Here is a 23890-nt window from a genome sequence, read left to right as displayed (position 1 = left end):
AGGACAAGAGGCAACGGGCACAAACTGAACCACAGGAAGTTCCATCTGAACAGGAGGAAAAACTCCTTGACTGTGAGGGTGAGTGAGCACTGGCACAGGTTGCCCAGAGAGGTAGTGGAGTCTCCTTCGCTGGAGACCTTCAAAACCCGTCTGGATGCGATCCTGGGAAATATGCTGTAGAGGACCCTGCTTGAGCAGGGGGGTGGGACTAGATGATCCCCGGAGGTCCCTTCCAACCTCAACCATTCTGTGATAACCTAACCATGCAGAGCATTGCAGGACATTTTTCTGTTGATAGTTGGGTGTCTTCTTGTGTCTGCAGACCTACTTTACACAATTGCCTGTAGCGCACTTTTGATTATAATTTAAATACAGCAGTGGTGAGCAGAAAACATGTCCAATAATATTAGATAAAGAGATTTCTTGTTTAATGGAGGAGCCAGAAAATTCCCTGAGAAAAACAAAAGTAATTCATAGTGTGGGCAGTGGTCCAGGTATTAATTTAAAAAAACTTAGTCTGAAGTTTTGATTGTAGGTAAAATTACAACCTAGCCATAGTTCCATTTCTATATGGAAACGCAGCATGTCTCCAAATGTAACTTACTGAAGAATTTAAGGTATGCATGTCCAATAACATGATAAATTGCTAGAATGCAGGGTATTAGAGTATATTTGAAACAGAGGAGACAGTTACATGTGAGATCTTTCACCTCAGGAAGAGCAATGTCACCAAAATGCTTATTGACGCTTCTTGACAACGCTTGCTTACACTTTTAAGAAATTTAAGAAAATATCAAAATAATAATTTGATGAATTTAATATAATTATGTTTAAATAAAAAATGTCATTTTTATTTAACAATTTTTTTCTTCTGTCTTAGAAACTACAGTTATCAAATACAAACCCTTAACACAGATCTAAGTTAAATGCCAATGACACAGATTTAAGTTAAATGCCAATGATACTCTGTCATAACAAATGATATGTATAAACTGGTTTTATCAAAATGCATATAAAAGGCAGATGTAAAATATTTTATGTGATTATTTTTATTGTTTAAACATCAAGTAATATAAATCTATGTATCCCAAAATAGATCAAATGTAGTCAGGAAAAACTGTTCAGATTCCAAATAAGTATACTCAGTGACTGGAAACCTTTTTGGTCCTGAGTGCTAGGGTTTTTTTTTTTTTTTTAAATTCCCATAGTTTCTAATCATGGGCAATAAACTCATGCTCTTCTTATTTTCATCTCTTTATTATTACTCTAACTGATTTTTACTGAGAGGTGGAAATTCTAGGGTTACAATTTGAGCAAAATATCAATCTGACTTTTTCAGAGAGTTGTTGAAAGCTCTGAAAGTAAAGACCTGTAATCCCTCACACGGATTGTATTAGAAAATGTTAATCACTAAATATTTAATGTAGCTTATTTTGCTTATCAATCAGCTACTCTTTCTCTTTGAAAGCAGTAGGTTTGTAATGTGATGTGCTGCATCCCTATGTGGTTTTATCTGTCATTTACCCTCTAATAGCTTTTGAATGTATTGATGAAATTCAACCTCCTTTGTCCAAGTAGTGGGTCTCAAAAGATAATGGGTTCCTCGGGCTTCTTGAAAATAAGCCCCAAAAAAGGGAGTTTCTTTAAGAAGAGGTAGAGCAGCTGCTCACCAGAGTCAGTACTGTTGAACAGCCTCAGGTCCTAGATCACAAGAAAGCAGACACTCTTCTGCTTCCACAGCAACTATATTTAACAGAAATGCTGAAAATACTGGCATCTGAAAATCTCAAAATACCATTTAATTTACCTGTCTAGGTATCCAGGGAGTACCCAGCTAGGAATTTATTTTCTAAATATATAAAAATATGAAACTGAGATTTATTCGTATTTGTCCCTACAAACTTTACACGTCTTAGCGGTGACAGGCTATATCATTTGAATCTTGCGAAATGCTGTTACATCTAAAATTATCGGAATATCAGCAAGTACCACAATACTATTTCAGTCTTTTGAACAAGGGATCAGTGGGGCCTCAGAGAGCTGTGAGTGAGGATCAGGCTGCTTGTTCTCAAGACAGTCCGATGTCACTAGAGGTCCAGGACCTGTCGCTGGAGACTCCACCTTTTACCCCTGTAGCACAAAATAGTACTAGAATCACTGAGCTGCTTCTGCATCTCCTGTTTGCTGGGACCTCCTTTCCTAGCCTGGCCCTTCCTCCAGCCACATGCAAGTGACAGTTCTGCTCTGACATTTGGTGGGAGAAGGAAAGAGCACTTATAATTGTATAGTGACTGATGCTAATGTATTAAAGTATTGATACAGATGCTGTATTCCTCAATCAGTTTAGTTTTACATCTGTAGTTCCAGGTCTAATTCTTTTCCCGACATCCTTTCCTTTTCTTCCACTGCCTTTTTTTTTTAAATGTGTGCACTCAAGTCTTTCTATCTGTATGTGGTTCTCCTTGCACTGATTCAAGCTTGCCTCACATTCAGCTTCCATCAGATTTAGGCCTTTATAAATCATTGACCATGCTCAGTATATGCCTAACCTGTAGATTCATGCCCTGTTATTTTAAGTAAGCCCCGAGTTGTCCTCAAATCACAGTTTGTGCATTAATAGTATCAGAACTTTATTAAGCCAAACTGCACTGCGAAAAACTTGTCTTGGAGGACAATTTATGGGTGCAGCTGATTGTGCCTATCGTAAGTAAAAGTGAAACAAAAGCCATTACCAAATCAGGTTCTTAGGTAAAAAGAGGACAAGGTCCAAGGGAGAAATTTCAAAGGTTATTTAAGAAAAAGGAAAATTGAGGTGTTTTCAAAATTTTTACAACCAATAAAAGAGAGGACTTGGGAAAGGAAAGCAAGAAATGGAGTTTTATGTTGATTTTAGAAAATTTACCACATTTTGCAGGCCTTTATTTCCAGACTGAAATGATAACATGCTACCATAATGAGCTAAGAATACTGTGCCATGGAATCCGTCTTCCAGATGACACCAGGTTACTTTTACACCATGATCCTCTAATCGTTTCTTGTACAGCAGTCCATCGTCTCTAAGCACATCAAATTCACATGTCAAAATGAAAGCCTCAGGAAGCTGAGGAATAACAGTATCTTCAGCTAGTAGAGGTGAAAAAACTGGGTCAAAAATAGGCTTTGCTTTTGCATAGAGTTCTTCTGAGGATGGATATATTTTTCTTGGTTTGTAGCCTCTTGTTTTAAACTCTTCAGGGATGTTGTCAGGACTCAGCCATTTCTGATATTTCAATTGCAAATCCTCTGGAACATGAACACCTTTAAAGATCTCATTCATGACTGACAAGTCTTTATTGAGATATTTCAAACCAAGAATGAGGGTTCGTTCCTTTAACAAAACGGGCACTCCTTTGTTCTGCTGATAAGAAGGCAAATTAAAGTCTACGCCTTGGAGAAAAGGATATATTAGGATTTGTGCTCTCAGCTTTGGGAGGTCTTTTCTGTTCACCATTGCTTGGGCAACAGCAGCAGTGAGTGTACCTCCACTGCTGTCTCCGCAGATGACAACACGAGTAGGGTCTACTCCATAGTCTTCTGCAGTCCTCAAAAAGTGTGTTGTGGCAGCGAGACAGTCCTCAAACTGAGCTGGATATGGGTACTCAGGAGCTAAGCGATACCTGAATATGAGGGAAAGTCTTTTTAACGTAGTCATATCTAATGAATGGTCCTGTTGCCATCTTTTAATTCCTATACTTTCTGAAGGTAGGAAAATATTCTGAAATCAATAGAATTCTGTTAGTGAAATTATTATTACCTATGATGTCCTAGTTGCTGCTATTGCTATTGTTTAGAGAGGTTTTGGTACGTTATTCTATAACTGTAGAATACATCCTGTAATTACTTGTCTTTTAGGTGACTAAAGGCATGCACTGAGTTATTCTGGAATTAGCTGTCAAGGCATGGATGTATGAATCAGTTAATCAGCTGTTCTAGTTAGAAATCAAAGCAAAAAATTCCCAACAAAATATTAGAAAATGAGAGCTTAGAAAAATTATAATGAAAATATGAAAGATTTTCTATGTTTTTTCTGTAGACTGAATTTTTTAATGAACATAGTCAATAAGAACCAATGACTCTTAAAGCATTTTAGGATTTAAGGAGCAATTAGTGCAATTTTAATCAAATTCCAAGACAAAAACTTTTTTCCTGAACTCTTAAAAATTGATTCTCTAAAAGTCCATTACAGCTCATCAGAATAAGTTTTAAAATGCTTATCTCAGGTAGTGATTCTTTCTAAGTAGTTAGTGCTGGTGAAACACATGTGATCATTAAATGTTAAGTGCTCTGGGCAGTGTTTGCAGTGAACCTGGCTTGCCCTGATTAGGCATTGAAGACTTAAAAACCTAGAAGGAGACACAGATGGCTGGGACTGTGTGTGTGGCTGAACTGAGTCCACTTACCCAACAGATACAACCACTGAATTGCTTTTTCTAGCGAAATAGCGGCATGTTCTTTCATAGGCCCCTGTAAAACAAAATATTTCAATGGAATTGTAACTTGCTTTGAAAATAATTCACATTAAAATATTCTGAAATTCTTATCTCAGTTCTGTGAATAAAGCTACACTGTAATTCTCCTGTTGGTGGCATGGTGTAAGCTAGACATTGTTCACAGTTTCATTGTCTGTGGGAATCTTCTTGCCAGTAAGAAAGCAAGAATTTATACCACTGCCTTTTTTTGATCTGCTCTGTGGAAAAGCTAACAGAAGGCACCATTGCTACCACGAGTAAAGTAACATTGAAGATGAGAGGTTATTAAAAAGAACTGTTAAACACTGTCAAACATTTAGCACAACAGTTTTTCTCATGCATGAGATGCCATCTAATCTCTCACGCCTTTCCATTTCAAAATGCAATTTTTTTCCTTTTTTGCCACTGTAAAGACACGCTACCGTGTTCACATGTACATGCAAGCTTATGCACACAGACAAAAACAAACTGAATTCTTTAAGGAGTAAAACTACAATGAGATGTTTTCAGTATTCGCATAAGCAGCAGGGAGCAGAAGGGGAAAAAAAAAAAACAACAGGTATTTTGATTGATCAGAATAAAATCCTAGATACCTGATCTGTTAATTTAACATGGTGCCTACTACATGTAAATAAAATTATTCTGCCATCCTGAGGTAAATTTTGTTATTTGTAATGTTTAACTTATTAATTTTTCTTGTCATTCAAGAAATACCATGTCAGGTCAGCAACTAGACAGTGTTTGTAGTTATAGTTTGTGTTGTTTGAATTTCTTACAAATGCTTCCAAACAGTCCAACTCCTCCATGAAAATAAAGAACTCCTCTTCTTTGGCCAGTGGTTGGTATTTTTGGCTGGTAAATTCTTACTTGAACCTTTTCAAACCTCAGGTCCTTGATGAGAAGACGATTATCTTTTAATGGTGGTAGTCCATCCATTGTAACCCTGAGGACATGGACCTCTGTGGTGAGACCTACTTTTTCTAAAAATTTTGCCTGTTAATAAAGGGGGGGGAAAACACAAATTAGTGCAGATTTCCATCGTACCTGGAGAATAATCACAAAAAACTTACATTTCCGTGGTCAGTTCAAACTCTGTCTCCTCAGGGTTCTGAGAACAAAGTGGCCAGTTACGATGGGGGTGTGGATACATCTTCATTGTAATGTCCTACCTACCAGTGTCTGAAATTCAAAGACGGTAGATTTGACAGGAATGGATGAACTTATCTTCTGTAGCTGCCTGAGAAGAACCTTCTGCCCTGCCTCCATGCTCCTCTGAAAGCAAGAGCCAAGAGCCTGGCTGAGAGTCTCTTGCAGAGGTAGAATCACAGTAATTGGCTCACTAGTATTATCTTGCTTCAGCAAGAGCCCAATCTGTTGTGAAATCAGTCGAAAGCTGAAGAAAATAGGATGGTAGATGGCTGCTAAAGGAGTGTTCTCAACTAGAAGTGGTAGAGTTGGTAGATGTAGAGACTGGATGTAGGTAATCAACTTATTTTGGATATTGTAGCAGTTAGTCTCCAGATCATCACAGTCATTGCTTACAGGCTGGATTAGGTTCATAAATACCCTGCAAAGCCAAAATGTACTCCAGTGACACTCTCTTGAGCCAGCTGGGCTCTGCCATACTACAATTACTTTAAAAGTCTGAATGCCAAATGTCTCTGGCAAAAATCTTGTGACCATAGTGTTAATGCCATCTAGAAAAACATAGGGCCAACTGCTTTGTTATGTCTAGTTTAAGTAATGTCTAGCTTAGATTGGAAATATTAGATGAGATCATGGCGTTTCTCAAATTATTTCCTTCTTAAGAGCCTCAAAATAGCAATGGCAAAATCCTGGCTCTGTTGATATCAGTAGGAAAATGCTCAAACTGTTAATAATAGATAAAAGAGGATGTGAAATTCTTCAAACTGTCAAGAATTTAAGTGGCCTGTGCCTGAACAAAATAAGGAGAGAGTAGTTACAGCATTTTAAACTTGTGCCTTGCCTGAAGAAATGTGACTAATCCATTGGTTGCCCAAATTCAAGCTATTTTTAGCTTGCAGAAAAGCTTTTCCATAGTATTAACTACAGCTGGCTTCCTTAGCAAGTATTATCTTGAACCTTACTATGATCTTCTCACAGCTCAGTGATTCGTATTTAAACTTTCAGGCCAAAAAATTCTCAGGTCAGTCTAAACTAGTTTACTTCTTTACATTTGGACGGCTTTAAGCTGTTTCAGATCTAATCTGTTCTAGACTATTCCTGCTCAAGATGAAAAATACCTAGGCAGTATCCCTATATTTCCACTATGTTTGGATTAAATTTTGTACTTTTTTTCTTCAGTATTTGACTTCTCCAGTGGTAGATTATGTGGTTCAACCTTGATCAACTTCCAGTGGTTATGAGTAATTTGTTGTTTTACCATTAATTCTTTCTGAAGTAGGTACGTGTGAATATATATTGAATATATATTGAACATATGAATATATATGCCAAGAAAATTTACATGCAAAGTTATATGCTGCCTATAACTTAAAACACCACAGTACTTCTTGTGGCTTTCGCCTCACGTTTCACAATCCTCATATAGTTAAATAATGTGGTTCTATTAAATTTGGTATAGGTTTCCCATTTTATGCTGTTTGCAAGGCTGACCCCAGGTGCATCTTGTGGCCAAGGTTTAGATTCAGGCCGGTTCCTTCTGCAGAAATTGTGTGATGTCTGTGGGAAAATAATGTTGTTTCTTTAATCCTCCACTTCCCTCTGGAGTTTTCCTTCCTTCGTAACAGTAAAGGTTTCTCCTGTAATTAGCTGCACTTGTATATTATATTGCTTTTATACTATATAGAGATCATCTTTGTCTTGTAAATACTGATTCACAAATTATATGATTAATTGGTCAGTTTGGTTATATGATTAAGGACCTCCTAACTCTATAGCTGACACAACAGCCCAAGGATGTCAAGAAAATTGATACTAATGAAGAATTACTGGTGGCATAAGAAGGTTAAAGGACAGGACTAGAAAACTGTGACCCCGGCTGAAGAGTTGTCTATCTCAGCCTTTGCAATCAATGTAGATGCAACAGTGTCTATTCAACTGTTGTCATTCAAAGTAAAATACTGAAAAACTGATCCCACTGGCAACAACGGACTGATGTTGATGATTGCCAACTACCAGGAGAAACGTCTTGTGAGAAGCAGAGAGGAAGATCAGAATTAGATTAGAAGTGGGAATCCAGGTGCATGTTCAGGCAAAGGATCAGGGCCTGCAGCAACATATGTACCATAATGTTTGTGGGAGGGATGTGACAGAGCTGTGCTAACCGTGGTGTTAGGGTCCTCTGTCCTCTTTCTGCAGGTGAAGGTGCAGAGGCCTACCATGTACAGCCCAGAATTCACTTGCATTGTACTTTGTGCCAGCCCTTCTATCTAAATCATTCCTGGAAAACACTGGGTACAGGAAGTTTTCAGAATTCCTAGCAGAGTAGGTAATATAACTTAATCAGCCTCTCAGAGTTCACATCTCTACTTCCCAGACAGGTTCAGTCGCAGTTCCCCTGGCTATTGTTCAGCTTTCCTGATCTGTCGACTTTTTTTCTTCTTATAAAGTAGGTGTTTAGTAGGATAGGCAGATTTTTCAATGAAGAAATTTTAATAACATTGAGACATGGCTGTTTTTATTTAGATATGTCCTCATAGGCAGATGCAGACCGCTCCTGATAGAATTTTTTAGATTGGGCACAGATTCTAAGCTCCTTGAAACTGGTTTGTCTCCAGTGACTTAAAATGCATCTTTTGTCTCATCTGAACACTAAATTTCTGTAGTTTTCCCTACAATTTTGACATTATGGGTTGTCATGCCTTGAAAGGATCTAGCTACTTTGGCATAAATAATTGGCCTGACAGCAATACACAGAGCTGCTACGTGACTCAGACTTTACTTGCATTCATACTTTTGTATAACTATACATTAGTGCTCTTATCTTTCTGTTCCTTTGAGCTGATGTGGTACAGCGCTTCTCCGTGGCCTCTCGCTAGCTGGCAGAAAGGATACAAAATGGTAAGATCAGAAGCTGAGAACTAGTTTAGTCACCAGGGAGTTTCTAAATTCTGCAGTTAGGCCTTCTGTGTATGAATTACACAAAAATAAACTTTGTCTGATGGGTATAGTGATGCTATTAAAGGGTATTCATACAGTGTTTTGAAAATGTGAAAGTGCACACGTACTGTAGTAGATGGTAAGAGAACTTAAATTTAACTTCTATCACTATCCTGTTTTATTGTGTTACTTTACTCTCATAGCAGCGCTCAGATCTGGGTGAGGCACTTCTCAAGAGACAGGATGAGTCATGTCCTTGGGAACTTACTGACTGCCTTCAAACAAAACTTAATAAGCAATGTAGCAGGGAAAGGGAGGAGAAAATACTAACGCTAGAACACCACATTGCAATGAAACATAATACACAACGAAAACAAACTAAAGATTTTTTTCATAATTTAAAAGGCTGAAAGGAGAACGTTTAATTTAGCTGTCACAGAAAAAAAGTGTTTATAAAATGGCAGAGGCGACTTAATGAATTCAGGAGAGGATGACTGATGAAACTGAAAAGGCAATTGGAAATGGAGTTTTAGTTTTGAAGAGAAACAAGGATTATAAACCAAACATCAGGAATATGACAAGGCACAATGATAAAGAAAGTTTTAGCAGTCTGTACTAACTCAAAAAGGGAAGTCATATGGACACATTGAAAAGCAAAAGACCACCAGTGTGGCAGCTGTCATTTAGATGGCTCAGAAGTAGAGTGATAGAGTGGTAAAAGAGAAATGAGATGACATGCACACATCATTTAGTTGCTCCTTCTCTAAATAGGCACACTGTCGTACAGACACGAGGTTCAACATACTGCAGTGCATTTGCTTCTTAAGCGTTCCAGTGCTCTGAGGCAACGGGATAAAAAAGGTAAAACTTAAGCCATCATAAAAAAAAAAAAGGAGGGTATTATACTTGCTGCAGAATTTTATTTTTCAGTATCGCTACCTTTAGTGCCCTATAGCAAGCAGTAGAGTCCAGCATACCCAGCTGAGCTGAAAGTACCTGTAGTGGGGCTCACATCATCAAATAAGCTGAATATTTGCAGTATATTTAAATATTAATTCTAAAAAAGCCCTCTATCAGCAATAAAGTTAAAGGTCCGACTTAAAGCAAGGTTTACTTACCAGACCAAAACCAAAATTCAGGAGGTAGTGGAGAAGGTAAAGCTTTTTGCGCTGAGTAAATTCACGAGGGATTTCTGCCTTGGGATGTTCATAGTAGAATGCTGTTGCCACAATGACAGTCAAAACAACAAGAAAAATTGCTAAGAGAAGTTCCATCTCACTGGACTGTTCAAAGTGAAATGGAAGAACCAGCTGTGACCACCTTGTACCTCTGACTTTTGAAGTATTTCTGAAGATAAAGGTGCAGGATTAGCAATTCTCTTCATATCCTGTCATCTGGCTTATAAAAATGCCAATAGGAAGGTAAAAACATGTAGCAATCAAACCATACAATTAAGTAGACTAACAATTATATATAGGAGTGGCTTGCATAAGCAGTTTTTCAATTTACATCTAATGTGTTTTGATTCTGTGCCCATCACCATAGAACCAGTGCTTGACATATCTATAGCATCAGCTACGAGAAGACAAAAACCTGTTATGTCTCTCCCGATTTCTTGAATAAGTCAAGTCTGTATTATTCCTTAGTTCTTGTGGAACAGGATTTCTTGGTAATCACCTTCAGAGCTGCTCAGTTTCTTGATTTATTTTGCCCCTACAGCTTATTTCTCCAGACTTCTAACAAAATCAAGTTTTTCAGCTCACAGAAACACCTCTTGACATTTTATTCCGTCATATGAAACTCCTTTAGTTTTAGAGAGAGGCACTACCTCCCTCTGTTGTTAGCCACAGTACCAATAAGAAGGCATTTAATAGGATATTTTAGGTATCTCACATTAACTCTGTGTATCCTAAATATATATATAAACAAATAAATATGGAAATGTCAGCCTGAACATATTAGGAATACATATGTAGGCATACATACACAGACATATACACCTCAGTTGAAAATGTGTATATTTTACCTGTCTGAAAATAGGGGAAATTTTCAGATTTCCTGATCTTCTAGCTTAGAATGGAGCCTTTTCAAGGCAAGGACGGTATTTTCAGTTCATTTTTGTACAGCACTGCTATGATTCATTATTGAGAGCCTTCAAACATTACTGCACTATTGCTAAAATAATAATGGAACAGCTGACAGCAAACCCAGAAGAGAAGAATTCACAGCTGTCTCAGTTGCTAAAATCTAACTCAGTCAATTTCTAACAGCATCATTTCAGAAGGCTATAGCTGTGGTTATATAATACTACATAAGAGTATTATCAGATGAGGATTTGCTCCACTGAAGTCAATAGAGGTTGATTTTTATTAGCTTTGGTTTGGAGTCTGAAGTTAGAGATTGATCTCAAATAATGCACAGCAGTTATGTATTAAGAGGTATATTACATGCAATGCATATTATATGTAGCACATAGAAAATGAATTTCTGATAAGAGTTACAGACAAAACCTAGTCAAATGGAAGTCGTGTCCAGACCGTTACAGCCCTTGGTGAGAACTCCTCAGTTTTCAAGTCAGATTGATCCTGATTGTATTTCTCCTTCTCAGAGGGCCAGTGTAATATTCATGCGGTATCCAGATTTGACCAAAGCAAAAATTTAAGGGATTTTAAGTGGTGACTAGTCACAGTGCTTTCTGCAGGGATGATTTTCACAGAGTAATTTAGTATTAGAGTCTGTAAAGCTGGAAGCGAACACAAGCAGCCCGTTCCCAATAGTTCCCTTCTTTGCGATTATCTTGGCTTCTAACCTCCAGCTCAAACCAGAATTGCCCTTTGGGATGCAACTTGATTAACTTCCTGATTTTGCATGCAGTTACATCTTTGACTCTAACAAAGCAGTTGCAACCTAGAGTGTCAGGGCTTTGCATTTTGCTTGTTGCTCCGTGGCTTCTGCCCAGCAGGTGGAAACGTATATCAACTATACCATTTGCTTCCCCTCCACCTCAGCCTCTTGGTTGAACCTCAGGATACTGCAGTGTCTCTGTCTTCTCATGAACACCTTACTTACAGGTGTTGTTCCAAATACAAATATGATTCCAGCCAAACCTGGACTTGATGTTTTCATGTCTAGTAAGAATGACTAGATATTAGCAGCCCACTCTGTGTACCTAATGGTGAGCTTCAGCATCTCTGCCTTACCTGTGGAACTAATGTGCTCATATTATTCAGTAAACAAATCATTAGTGCCAAGATTTCCCCAGAAAAAAAAAAAATCCCTAAAGCAAAGCCTTTTCAGCTCATGTTACCTTTGGGAACAGTGATTTTCATTTTTAACTGTCTACCCAAACTGTGTCTGTAGGCAGCAAATTCTCACTCTCAAAAGTAGCAGTGTGGGTAAAATGATTGTATAAAATTGTTTCATCAAAAACAAGAGTACAAGGGATCCGTGCTGAACTAGGGATATATCTTAGAATAAAACTTAAGTTCAGAGAATGTGAAAGCTCTAGGGCGCACAACTCATGACCTGCACTGGAAGGACGACCTCAGACCTTGATTCCTGACTCTAAAAAACATTGCTTAAAATTAAAAAAGAAGGAACTTTATTTTAGAGCCTGGGTATGCCGTCCAGAAGAAGCTGATCTGATGTTCTGCTCCCTCCGCCCAAACTGTTTATTCGTTTTAGCTAGCAACCTTTCAGGGACTGTTCTTTCCCCGCAACCCCTTTGCCTTGTCAGAAGGTTATTCCCATGAGTATAAAATCAGGTTCCTTTTTGTTTATTCTTTCTTGTGACGCTTGATACAGCATCCCAGCTCGATAAGGAGTATTGATGAAAGGCACTTTGCCTGTTGCCTGGTGATTGGGACACTTGGGAAATGGAAGGAGTAAGTTCAAACCCATCAGGACTGAGATGCATACAAAACTCAGCTTTCTCACAGCTGGGGCAAGAACATTAGGAAATACTGTTGCACAAAACATGGTTGCAGCTGCCTTCTTTAGCATTTAATAGTGAAAGTAACTAATCAGCTTTGTGCTAAACTTCATGCTGTCCCAATGGAGTTAGGTGTGGTCTAAGTGTGCCTATCAGACTTGGCCCCCCTGGCAATTTAAGCAGTGTGCTGACACGTGATGGTTTCCTTTGTTCTAAGGTTCTTCCTACCTTACTGCTTATTTGCCTTCCAAATCTTTTTGGTGCCCGTCCCATTGGTAGCCAGTTTACCAAGAGCTGCTAAGACTTGGGCTCTTTTGGGCATGTTAGCTAGGTCCAGATGTCACAGCACCCCACCAACACCACGTCATCGCTATCAGAGCTTCCACGTAGATTTCCTCTCTACTGGGATGTGGATGTTAGCAGTAAAAGAAACAAGCTAGTTGGTTTCGGAAGCAGTGGATTGGTTTTATTTGGGCATTGCAGGTACAAGGAGTAACTCCTCAAGCATAGACTCAGCAATTTGTAAGCTTACTTGAGTCACAGGAGGGGGATGCAGTCCCTGAACAACCTTTCAAAGGCATACTCTCTCTCACCCAATTTTAAACTTTTTACTTACTCTCTAGGCGAGACCAGAGGAGTTGGTCCCTGCGGCTAAAACTCGGCTCTCCTGTTGCACTCCCCGGAAAGGGTGCCCAGGCACTCCCTTTCTTATTTATTCCCAGTGACAAGCTAAATGTCAGTGGCTGAAATCTTTTTTGTCAGCACTGGGGTGGCATCCATAAGCTTTTACAGTCTTGGTGGAGAGGGCACGCGATAAAGGACAGAGAGACTGAGGCAACCACAACAAACACGAAACATTCCCTAATATAGTCTTCAGTCGGCCCCAATAACTCTGCCTGTCTCTGAATCACGGTGCTGTTTAGGTGGCACCTAGGTTCTTATCTGCCTGGACTCAGACACTCTGCGTGTGACTAGATGCCTGGACCCAGGTAATGGGAAACTGTGTCCTGAGAGAGGTGCTGCTTGACCTTAGTGGTTTCTTCTGAGTTATGTGGCGCGAGAGCCATCTGGTGCTTGAAAGCTGATTGAACTAGCCTAGTGAAGACAAATCCTGAGCAACATATCCAGAATGCCATTACCTGTAAGCTGAGAGAAAATATCTGTTAATTGCTTATTTTATGCAGCAACTTTTCTGTGTGCACTTGCATTTCTGTGTATTTCTTTGTGTGCATAACTGCTTGTGCAGGCCTAATTGCTTGTGCAAAGACATTTTTGTGCATAATTCTGTAAGCAGATTGCAAGTTTGTGTTTGGGTGTGTTTAAGTACTTGACTGTAATTCGTTGAATATGCAGGCAGTGAGAAGGATATGCTGTCAGGAAGTGTCTAGGTAAAGAAGCTAAAAAAAATGTTCTATATCTTTCCCTAGAAAATAGGAAAAATAATATTTAAATGAATGACAATTTTGAAAATTTAGTTCCACACTTTGGAAAATATGAAGTGCCTTTATATGAGCAAAAATCCCATCGTAGGAACAGATGAGAGATCCTACAGATCTTACATAGCAGATCTGTAATTAATTAAAAATATATCAGGGGACTGAAGCTTCCATGGAGATGATTTAACTTTGCTACTTTCTAAATTTTAGGAAATATTAGAGTCACTACTATAAAATTAAGAAGGAATACATTTCTTCAGTACCTACTCCTCTCTACTTACATATCTATACTACCTTATTTATAACTGTCAGTCTAAATGCACATTAAAATGCACATGAGCAAGACATATCAATGATAAGACTGCAGAAGTATTATAAATTTAGTAATATTTGTAATTAATTTAAGGACTGCAGATAAAGGGCCATGGAATAATCTCAAGAGGAAATTAATTCGATGCTCAATGCAGAGTTGGGACACCTTGCATGATGAAGAGAAAAGAGGTATTTGATTGCTAAATTGGCAGGGAGTTGCACTGAATGAGATGTGTGTAAAATAGTATGTGATCATGTGTGGTCATTTCATAACATATAACAAACAGTGGAATTTTACGGAACATCCTTAATTCTGGCACTTCGAACCATCTCGGGACCTAAATGCAAAATCTTACCATTTATCTGGTTGGTTTATGCAGTTATATATTTATATTAGGGTTTCACAATTTTTGTAATGTTAGGTAATTTGGTGCCTGCACCTTTTGTTAACTAACAAAACAGTCTGCTTTCTAAAAATCCCAGGTGCTTCACAAATAAATTCCTAACTTTAGCACAATCCATCATAAGAAATTGTTTTACATACTGAGCTTCCCTATAACATTAGTTTTTCACTGCCGCCAGCAAACATCTCAGCATGGATTTCACCTGGTTGAGCAAAGAATTATACCTGCCTCTGTCACTGAATACTTGAGATGAAAAAAGATAAGTTCTGCAAAATATTTGGAAGGAGAGCAAAAACAACTTTGATGACCAAGCAGCAAAGTGGGTTTCAAAATGGAGGGGACTACACAAGGAATACCTTTCAATCGTCTGTCTCTAAATATCTCTGTGGATCACCGGTATGGCATAGGGGAAGAGACTGCTTTACAGGGAGCCCATCATTTAGGACCAAGAAAGGTGAAGCAGCTCCCAGAAGTTTTTGCTCAGTACAGTCATTACTTGGCCAGTGGGAAGAGAGAGAAGTTAGAGTACACTGTATCAGGGTATTGGAGAGGTTTGCTGGAGCCACTAAGATATTTGCGTGATATTTGCCAATGGCAAAAGGCTATTGCAAAAGTTAATTATGAGTTGTGCTGTGGTTTCAAAATGTTGAAAGGATGTAGAGGATTAAGAATGTTACAATGTAATACCATAGGCTGCAGTTGTTGTTAGTCAATACCATTATTCCATAATTTTATTGATGCTATTTTCTCTACACAGATAGGGTACAGAACAGGACAGGAGCTTCGCAAGTGGATCAGAAGATATGAAGCCTGCTCTGCTAAGCCTGTGAGCTTTTTTCAAACATCTTAGGAAACTTAGTAAGGCTGAATTATGAGCACAGGTCACCATCGAAAAGGGTCATGAGAAAGAGTATGTGACTCAAGAATGGTATGGAAAATGAAGGTACAATATTACTTTTGATGCTACTTTTTTGTTTAATTTCCTACATATGCATGGTAACGCATATAGCCTCAAATAGCGCCATCAAAGAGTCTTGAAAATGAACTGAAGCGGGAAGTGGATAATGTCTTTGGGGGATTGCACAGGAAGGGATCAGCACGTGCAGGATTTTCATGCATGAAAATGTAAACTGGCTGCCAGAGAAAGAGAATAGCACGGGTAGAATAGCACGCTAATCAAGTAGAGGAGAAAGGAAGACAATACCAAAATGGCATGTGAAAAAAGATGAAAATTGTATTGGTTTGGTGGTGATGATAAGAATCTCAAGGTTCTTGATGAAAAACGAAGCATAAGTCGTATTTAATGGGGAAGTTACACGAACAAATTGGCATGGAGGATTGGGGGTTTATGTGAGTGTGAGTAATACCAAATAACCTGAGGACTGTTTATCCTTAGAGGAGATGATTATAACCTAGCTAGATTCGGGTGTCTTTTCTGAGGTCTATAAAGGCCTGATTTGAGAAACAGACACTAAAAGATGGTTTGCGTGGAGACTGTAAGTTTTGTTAATTTGTATGCAGGTTTATGCGTACATTTATTTTCTTATTTTTGTGGAAGACCCAGTCACTGACAGTACGTATGTCAAGGCCTTTGGATTTTTGTGTCAGTTCAGTTTGGTTACGAAATTCCCTTGCTTCAGACAGGAGGAGGAGCTTCCATTCAGGAAACTTTAAAAAGAAAATGTCGGTATCGACCAAAGAACAAGCCTGCTGCAGAAGAGACAAAGAGCCATGCATGCAATAAATTGATCCTGGACAAAGATATGCCTAGTCACTGTCATGAGCTTGTCTGAAGTTCATGAAGGCAACTAACCTTGAGCCAGCTTGCTCATGTACAAATAACAGTATAGCTCTGGCAGAACAGACTTTGATGTGAATTGACTGCTCAAATGCAATGCAGCTTTTTGCATAGACTTTATAGCAGATATGACTCGCTGGTGCTCTAGCTTCTGCTACAAACATATAAGTTTGTTTGCCAACGCTCACCCTGAGGTCAGAAACCGAAGTGAATTCCCAATTTCTCGTCAGGTTACGTTACCAAAGCGACTCCCTGAAGCAGTGGAACATTTTGAGTTTTATCGTGTTATTTACTCCCAGAAGTATTTTTTTGCACTGGAAGAGTAAATGACTAATACCTGCAATAGGAAAAATGAAACAAACAACATACTCAACAGAGCATGAAGAAACATCATTTCATTTTGCTGGGAGGAAGGGGAGAACAAGAATTCACAAGTAATTGTTGCTCCAGCAATTTGTAACTGCTAACTTGTCACCACATTTAATTAATACAGTGATAACGCTAAGAATTTAACCCACCAATTTCTTCCTACTCACAGTTGGGCTGACACAGAGTGAAGATATATACTAACCTCTTTCCACACTTGCACATGCATAGATATTACAAATGCAAAATGATTGCATAACAGTGATGAAATATTATACAACTCTTAGGCCTCACACAGCCAGCTATTTTGACATGCCGTGGCGCTTACCCTGGCATCAGTGTTTAGCAGAGGTGGATCTGTCCTGACGAGCGAGTTAACAACTGACCTGAGATGTTTTTTCCTTCATGTTTTGGACATTAGCAGAAATTTTTTTAGCAGCTTCAGTGTTCTTTCTGTATTTTCTCCTGAAGTTCTGAGTGAAGGAAACAAGCTGAATATTTATTTAACTGGTTACAAAAAGGTAAAAAGCACTATGTCTCTCTGTTCCCTGAATACAACTCAGTGCTTTTCAGAAAAATACTTTATAGGTAGTTTAAAGGACATTCAGTTATGTTTGCTCCATTTGTTTATGTTCTCCCTCGCTCTTCCTGCGTTGCCAGTCTCAGATACTCGTATTATCCTACTGATTTTGTATGCGTTATGTGAATGTGTGTATGCACATTGCTAATTATTCAAGTGTTGCATACTTTAAAATGCATTTTGCTATATTAATAATGAGGTTTTTTCTTAGACGTATCTTACTTACAGAAGAAGAGAACAAAACTATCTAAACAACAAAACAAGGATAGCAATTTATGAGTTAGAGGGGAAAAAAGGAAGAAGAAAAGGAGGTTATGTTCCCATTTAATATCAATTGAAAATCAGAATTCAGTAGACTCTGCTATCATAACTTAGTATTTCTTGCCTAGGTTCTAATATACAGATAGCTAGTAAATATGATAAATATCACTGAAATACATGCAGTCCACAGAATATACTTCACTGTATTCTGTAAGGCATTTTAGTAGCCTTTGATACCAAGTTTACGGGATGGTCCACTATCTTATTTGACGATGGAAAAGAGAATATACTATAACCAAAAAAACCCAGGGCACAATGGAAGCCGTCTTCAATGTGGTACCAGGTCACTTTTACATTGTTGTCCTCTAACCGTTTCTTGTACAACAGTCCATCGTCCCTGAGCACATCATGCGCACAGGTAACTATACAGGTATCGGGTAGGCGGCAAACAACAGACTCTTCTGCTAACAGCGGGGAAAGTGTTGTCTCAAACAGTTCTTTGGTTTCTTCGTAGACTTGAGCTACACATGAAGTGGGCAATGGGGGCTTATAGCCCTATTTAAATTTATTTGGGATAAGGTCTGGAAGCAGAACAGCTTCCTCTTCCATTTCTATCAGAATTCACAGATCGTGGACCATGGAGTTTTATTCTAGCATCGTTTAACAGAACATGGGGGCTTGAGTAGTACAGTCCAGTCATCCACATTACAGGAAGCCACCACACCTTTGCTCACTTCCCGGTCTATCGGAGCGCATCCCTCTGAGATCAGAGGCCGGGCCAGCCGGAAAGTCTGCGGTTCTCCCATTTGCACTAACCTTGCATGGATGTAAAGCTGTAGGTCAATCCTGCTTACTCACTAGATCCAACTGAGTTCTGGCTCCTGAGGTTTTTACACTGCGGACACTTATTATTCATTTATTGTAGTGGCAAAATAGCTTCCTGAACTAATGAATTTTTGCACAGAATTTGTTGGAAACTAAAGTTCCTTCATGCATTCAGACATTTTCCGTAAGCAAACCATCTTTAAAAGGAACCAGTGGTCCATGTTGCTTAAGGAAAATATTATTAAATTTTAGATTTATTAATTACTTTTTATCCTCACAATCTCCTAAAATATAAAAACCTGAAGTCAGTAAAACAGCGTATAATTTGTTATTAAAGAACAAAGGCAATCATTTCAATAGTGATAACAATATAAAGCATGTAAGTTTTTCTGTTCTACTGAAAATAGTTGGCATATATACTACTCTTCTTTCTTTATAAAGCCGTATCAAGTATTTCTCATTCTCGTTTCCAACGCTGGGTGGAGCTCACTTACCCAGCAGACACAACCACTGAATCAGATTTTCTGGCTGTGTACCGGCATATTCTTTCATAGCTTCCTAGAGAACAAATGTTATTAAGGGAATTAATATCTTAGATTCTAATATCTTAGAATACTTGAAGCAGTGTGCCCACTCCTTTTCTTATGACATATTTCCACGATTGAGATCCACGGAGATAACTGATTACCTTCCATAATAAAGAGAGTGGACATTTGGTACCACATCCTCAGTGTGGGCCTCTTGCCTTTTTAGTGAGTTCCCCAATTTCCCCTAGGATCCCTTAGGATCAAATTAATCCAGATTTTTGATCATAAGGACACACAGTAAAGCCCATAGTTTTAGGGAGATTGTTGATCTGTAAGGAAAATAAAGATTTTATTTGTTGTTATTATTGTGCACAATTGCTTAGAATGATTGTAAGATATAAAATAGCCTTAGACCTTCACAAAAGCTTGTTGTATTATTTCAAATAAATTGTGAGAGAGCCTGAGACTTATTTAGGCATGTCATATCATTTTGCTGTGGGAATGCTAATTCTGATACTATAGCTAAGTCTAAATTTAATATTTGAAGCAGAGATTTGACTATTTCCTGGAGGACAAAGGATATGGCAGGTATGCTTCCTGAGAAAGCAGAATATTTCTCTGTGTCTAGTTAAGCAGAAAACCAAGTCATCCAAATTATGTTATGTTAAAATGTCTAATTATATAATTGTTTCATAGTGAGATTGTGGGTAGAAATAAGCCTGCTTTGATTTATTTAAAAATATATTGGGTTTTCCTTCAACCCTAATTCTGAATTTCCTACACTTAGAAGATTTGGTTTACAGGTATTTACTCAGGGATGTATTCTACCTCAACTTACAAATCTATAACTTTTATTATGTGTGCATGTCTACTGCCTGTGAAAGCAGTGTCTTTTAGAACTGCTTAAATTACGTGTTTGTGATTTATCTGTTTTCTCTAATAAATTAAACTGAGTAAAGACAACTTAGCTAACATCCATGCATCATTGCCACACATTTAAAAGTAGCTGCTATAGGCCACTTGAATTATCATGAACACAGTTTATAGAAGTGCCAGTAAGCATGCTGTAGTTACATATCAGAGAGAGGAATGCAGGAGTTAACAACTTCTGCCAAGTTTCTCAAATGAAAAAGTATTTTTTAATTTATTCAGCAGTGCTACCTACTGTAGATATCCTATAAAGAATGCTCTTTCCTATAAAAATAATTGTAGATACTAAATAAGGGCAGATTAAGTAGATAAAAATAAGGATAAAGTGCTTTCCATCTCTCATTCTCCTAAACTAAGCTTCAAGTACCTCTTAGATGCAGGAGGGTTTTTAAAAATATAATTAGCAATCATAAATAATCATATTTTCCTTTTCAGTTTCTTACTGATGCTTCCAAATATCCCACATACCTCCATGGAAGAAGATGACTCCTCTCCGTTTGCTTGCAGATGGCAATCTTGGGAGGTAAATCCTCACTGGCACCTCACCAAAATGTAGATCCTTTATGAAGAGCTTTGAATCCCTGCATGCTGGCAGTCCATCCGAAATGAACCGTATAAGTATATGCTCCTCAAAGATACCCAAATTTTCTAAGTTCTTTGCCTAGACATAATAGGATAAATGAGAAATTAGTATAGGAAACCCACATCTTCCCACCCTTATAAAGTCTACCTCCTTCTGTATTTAGGAGACCTGCATTGGTCATTTGCTACTCTATAGGATTACCATAAATAACTCTAATGACTTTATGATTTCACTTGTGAAAGTAAAAATGTACGTCTCCGTGATGTGAGATACAGTTATTTCTGGAAAAATGCTGTAATACTTGTTTCGTCAAAGGTATTATATAAATACTTATAAAATCACTATGATCTGGTTTTATCACAAATAATATCAAGTGTTTGCTTAGGTCTGTAAGTTGGGAGTCACAAGGCCTGAGGCTCCTTCTGTAGTCCATGAAGAGAAAACAGTGTTTCTCGAGGGCAGTTCCAGCTTCAACAATGCTAAATCATACTCTGGAGATACCTATTCATCTCCACTGATTATAGAGGGAGACTATCTACTTTAGATGCCTCTAATTAAAGTATTTAAGGTTAGGTGGGATGAAAGTGCCCAGGATGACAGCATTCAGTATACCGGGAGAAAAAGACTCATGGCAGTTTGCATGCAAGACTTTTTACTTACTGGTCTTTGGTCATGTCCTTGCCACAGGTTCAGTGACAACAAGCTTTAAGAATATCAGTGGTATTCAAAATCTCCAACAAAGTGCTGCCAGCCTAACTGAAGAACCTGATGAGAATGGTTCTGAATCTTACCTCCTTCTCCATCAGTGAAACCTTGGCCAGCATCAAGATCCTACAGGTATTCTTGAAATGGCTCAGCAGCCAATTTCTCACAGCTAATCAGGGAAAAAAGATACTCTGAAAACAGAGGAGATCTGTCAAATTTGTCAAAACATTTTCTCTTTGTTATTTGAGGCCAGTCAACTAGTGATAACTGAGGTAGCCTCAAAATCACACTGGAATCCTCACTGATCCTGAACACAGGTTGTAACTGATGCATTCCCTGCCAGGGACAACATTTCCCTTCTTATTATACGCTGACTTAATTGCCCTTATGTTTATTACAATTCATTCTTTTGGAATGATGATAGTCATCACAAGCCATTTGCAAATTATATTGTTCACACCTCTTCTGATAACAAAAGTCCACATGTACCTACTAAGTCAGTGCCTCCTAAACTAATAGCCATCTATGCTTTTGTAAATTGATCTTCGCAACCTTTTGTATCTGGCCTTTAATTTAGATCTGTTCTCTTTATCTCGGAGACAATACAAATATTGGCCTTAGGTAGTAATTTTGCTGCGCAGGAATGCCACAATAAGACAAAGAGGCAGAACTTTCTCAGCTGCAGCATCCCAGCTATCTTGTATGTATGAAACCAAAAACTGTCACAACTCTTAAATCAGTATTTTTTCAGAATGATGATTTTGGAATGGTTGAAGTTAACAGTACTGCAATAGCATGTTTTAGGTGTATTTATTACATCTCATCTGTATTTTTAACATCCCTGTGTTTCTTACAGAGCCTGCTGATCACACCTAGTAATATATATGATAAACTTAGTATCAAAGCATTCTCTCTAAATATCATCCTTCCTTTTCTCATTTTAGGAGCTCCTGATGTCCCAGAGGCATCTTCATATTCTGGGAAAACGCTGCCACAGAGGAGAATGAGGAAATTGGTATGTATTCTGTTGAAAAACTTCATCTTGATCAGTAGTTACAAAGTATTTCAGCATGAATAACAATACACTCGAGAACAAAAAGTATGACTGTTCCTGAACAGGTGTGATCAGTCCTAGTAGGTGAAATTTATCATATAAGGCAGGTGCTAAAATGTGTTATATGTGAGAAAAAGAGGACCCAAATTGGCACGTCCACATACTTTTCTTGTAAAATAATGTCTGTGAAAAACTATTAGCTGGAATGCCTAACTTCTGTCACAAACTGGATTTTTACATGGAAGATCATATGGTGAGCAGACTCTTATTTTAAAAATAATTATCAAATCACATACCAGATAGCAGAAACTATTCAATTTGAGCTTTATGGACTTTAAGACTACATTCGGCACCTCTTTCTCAGTCCCCTTGAAGTGTTACACTTTGCCATCCAAAATAATTATCATCAAAGCTTTATATCATAGTGTAATATGCACAGTTAGTGTAAATGCAGATCCATATAAATGTAGTAAAACAAAGGCTAAGATGTGAGTTACTAGGCTTTCTCTCATCTCTTCTGTTTGGCATTGTCACTGATTTCTTAATGACAGAGTGTGTGGATAGATACAACAAGGACGGTATATGTATGACACCCGTGCTCTAGAAGATACACATTTAACTGTTGATGCAGCTCTTCTAAGAGCTATCTCAAGTAAAGTGCAAGAAAAGAACAAAAAAGAGCCCTTTGTTGGAGAGGAAAAAAAAAACAGAGAGAGAGAGAGAAAGAGAGAGAGATTCAATACCCAGGTAAGAGAGAAGCAAATAGGATGACAACCTCAAACACTTCAAGATCAGGCCTTGAACTCATACGTGTGTCACTTTACATGCCTTTACTGCAACATACATGACAGTAGATACCAACAGATATGTCACTGGCACAACAGCAGCGTCACTCACCAGAATGAGCAGGATATGCTCATTGCATGTGTGCAATGCACAAAGCGTCATGTGCTTTGTAAGAAATGCTGAAATGCATTTATCTGTAAAATTATCCAGAAACGGAAGTTGAAAACTCTGGAACATTTTATAATTGAAGGTAGAATGCATACTGTTGTAGAGCAGCCACTTAGAAGCTGTAAAAGCAAGTAAAAAGAACCGTCTGAAAGAACCGTTTCATCAAACCAAGTGTAGAAATATATGGGATTTAATAACATAAAGTCACATCATTAAGTTTATATAGAGCTCAATATGAAGAGCAGTCTGAGAGATGTTCAGGATGGCAGACTCTTCTTTGTGCCAGACAGTATAGAAAGGTAGTGGCAGATTGGCTTGATTTAGAGTAAATAAATCAGGCCTGGGCTATAAGAGAATCAGAGTCAATTACCTGATTTGGTGCATGTTGCTGTGTGAGTTTAAGCAACCCACCTAAGTCTTTAATGAATTATAGGGCCCCAAATCACCTTTCAGGTTGTGGGCCTTAGTTATTGTGTTCATTATGTATAACCTGGGGATTAGGGGATCCTCCTACCTGAGATGAGCGCCCAAAAACATTAATGAAACCACTCTGTGGTTTTCCTGCAAAATTCCTTTTGATGTGCTGTCTTGCCAAGCACACGATAAGTGTTAGGCTGCGCTTGCTTACTTCTG

The 23890-nt window shown here is 38.2% G+C and overlaps 3 protein-coding genes across 3 annotated transcripts in view; 1 reads left to right on the top strand and 2 right to left on the bottom strand.

Moving 5' to 3' along the window:
* The window catches only part of LRRC38 (leucine rich repeat containing 38), a 149245-nt gene extending 133674 nt beyond the window's left edge, over nt 1-15571 (top strand). The window contains exon 5 of the transcript XR_011135828.1: nt 15432-15571. The gene's annotated coding sequence lies outside the window, so the exon portion shown is untranslated. The remainder of the gene's footprint in view (nt 1-15431) is intronic.
* On the bottom strand, nt 878-15438 carry LOC104141974 (arylacetamide deacetylase-like 4). The gene is made up of 4 exons (XM_068916180.1): nt 9710-15438; nt 5285-5501; nt 4440-4503; nt 878-3656 (listed from the first exon to the last, which is right to left on the bottom strand). Exons 1-4 carry the CDS (start codon nt 9863-9865, stop codon nt 2879-2881), a joined length of 1215 nt encoding a protein of 404 aa, XP_068772281.1. The 5' UTR covers nt 9866-15438; the 3' UTR covers nt 878-2878.
* Nucleotides 15572-17725: 2154 nt separating the features above from the next.
* LOC138061842 (arylacetamide deacetylase-like 4 family member 1) lies at nt 17726-21435 on the bottom strand. The gene is made up of 3 exons (XM_068916187.1): nt 21336-21435; nt 20430-20622; nt 17726-19062 (listed from the first exon to the last, which is right to left on the bottom strand). The coding sequence occupies exons 1-3, from the start codon at nt 21366-21368 to the stop codon at nt 18995-18997; spliced, it is 294 nt and encodes a 97-aa protein (XP_068772288.1). The 5' UTR covers nt 21369-21435; the 3' UTR covers nt 17726-18994.
* Nucleotides 21436-23890: the final 2455 nt, after the last annotated feature.

The sequence above is a fragment of the Struthio camelus genome, chromosome 21 (genome assembly GCF_040807025.1).
Source record: "Struthio camelus isolate bStrCam1 chromosome 21, bStrCam1.hap1, whole genome shotgun sequence".
Taxonomy (NCBI): domain Eukaryota; kingdom Metazoa; phylum Chordata; class Aves; order Struthioniformes; family Struthionidae; genus Struthio; species Struthio camelus.
This window is presented reverse-complemented; position numbering and strand designations above follow the sequence as displayed.

Excerpts from the sequence above, each read along its gene's own strand:
- LOC104141974 (XM_068916180.1), bottom strand. The coding sequence starts at position 9,865 with ATGGAACTTCTCTTAGCAATTTTTCTTGTTGTTTTGACTGTCATTGTG. Across the intron at positions 5,502-9,709 it reads TGAATTTTGGTTTTGGTCTG|GCAAAATTTTTAGAAAAAGT; the intron begins GTAAGTAAACCT and ends CTTTATTAACAG. Across the intron at positions 4,504-5,284 it reads TGGACTGTTTGGAAGCATTT|GGGCCTATGAAAGAACATGC; the intron begins GTAAGAAATTCA and ends TTTGTTTTACAG.
- LOC138061842 (XM_068916187.1), bottom strand. The coding sequence starts at position 21,368 with ATGCTGGCCAAGGTTTCACTGATGGAGAAGGAG. Across the intron at positions 20,623-21,335 it reads TTTCACTGATGGAGAAGGAG|GCAAAGAACTTAGAAAATTT; the intron begins GTAAGATTCAGA and ends TATTATGTCTAG. Across the intron at positions 19,063-20,429 it reads AGTCATCTTCTTCCATGGAG|GAAGCTATGAAAGAATATGC; the intron begins GTATGTGGGATA and ends TTTGTTCTCTAG.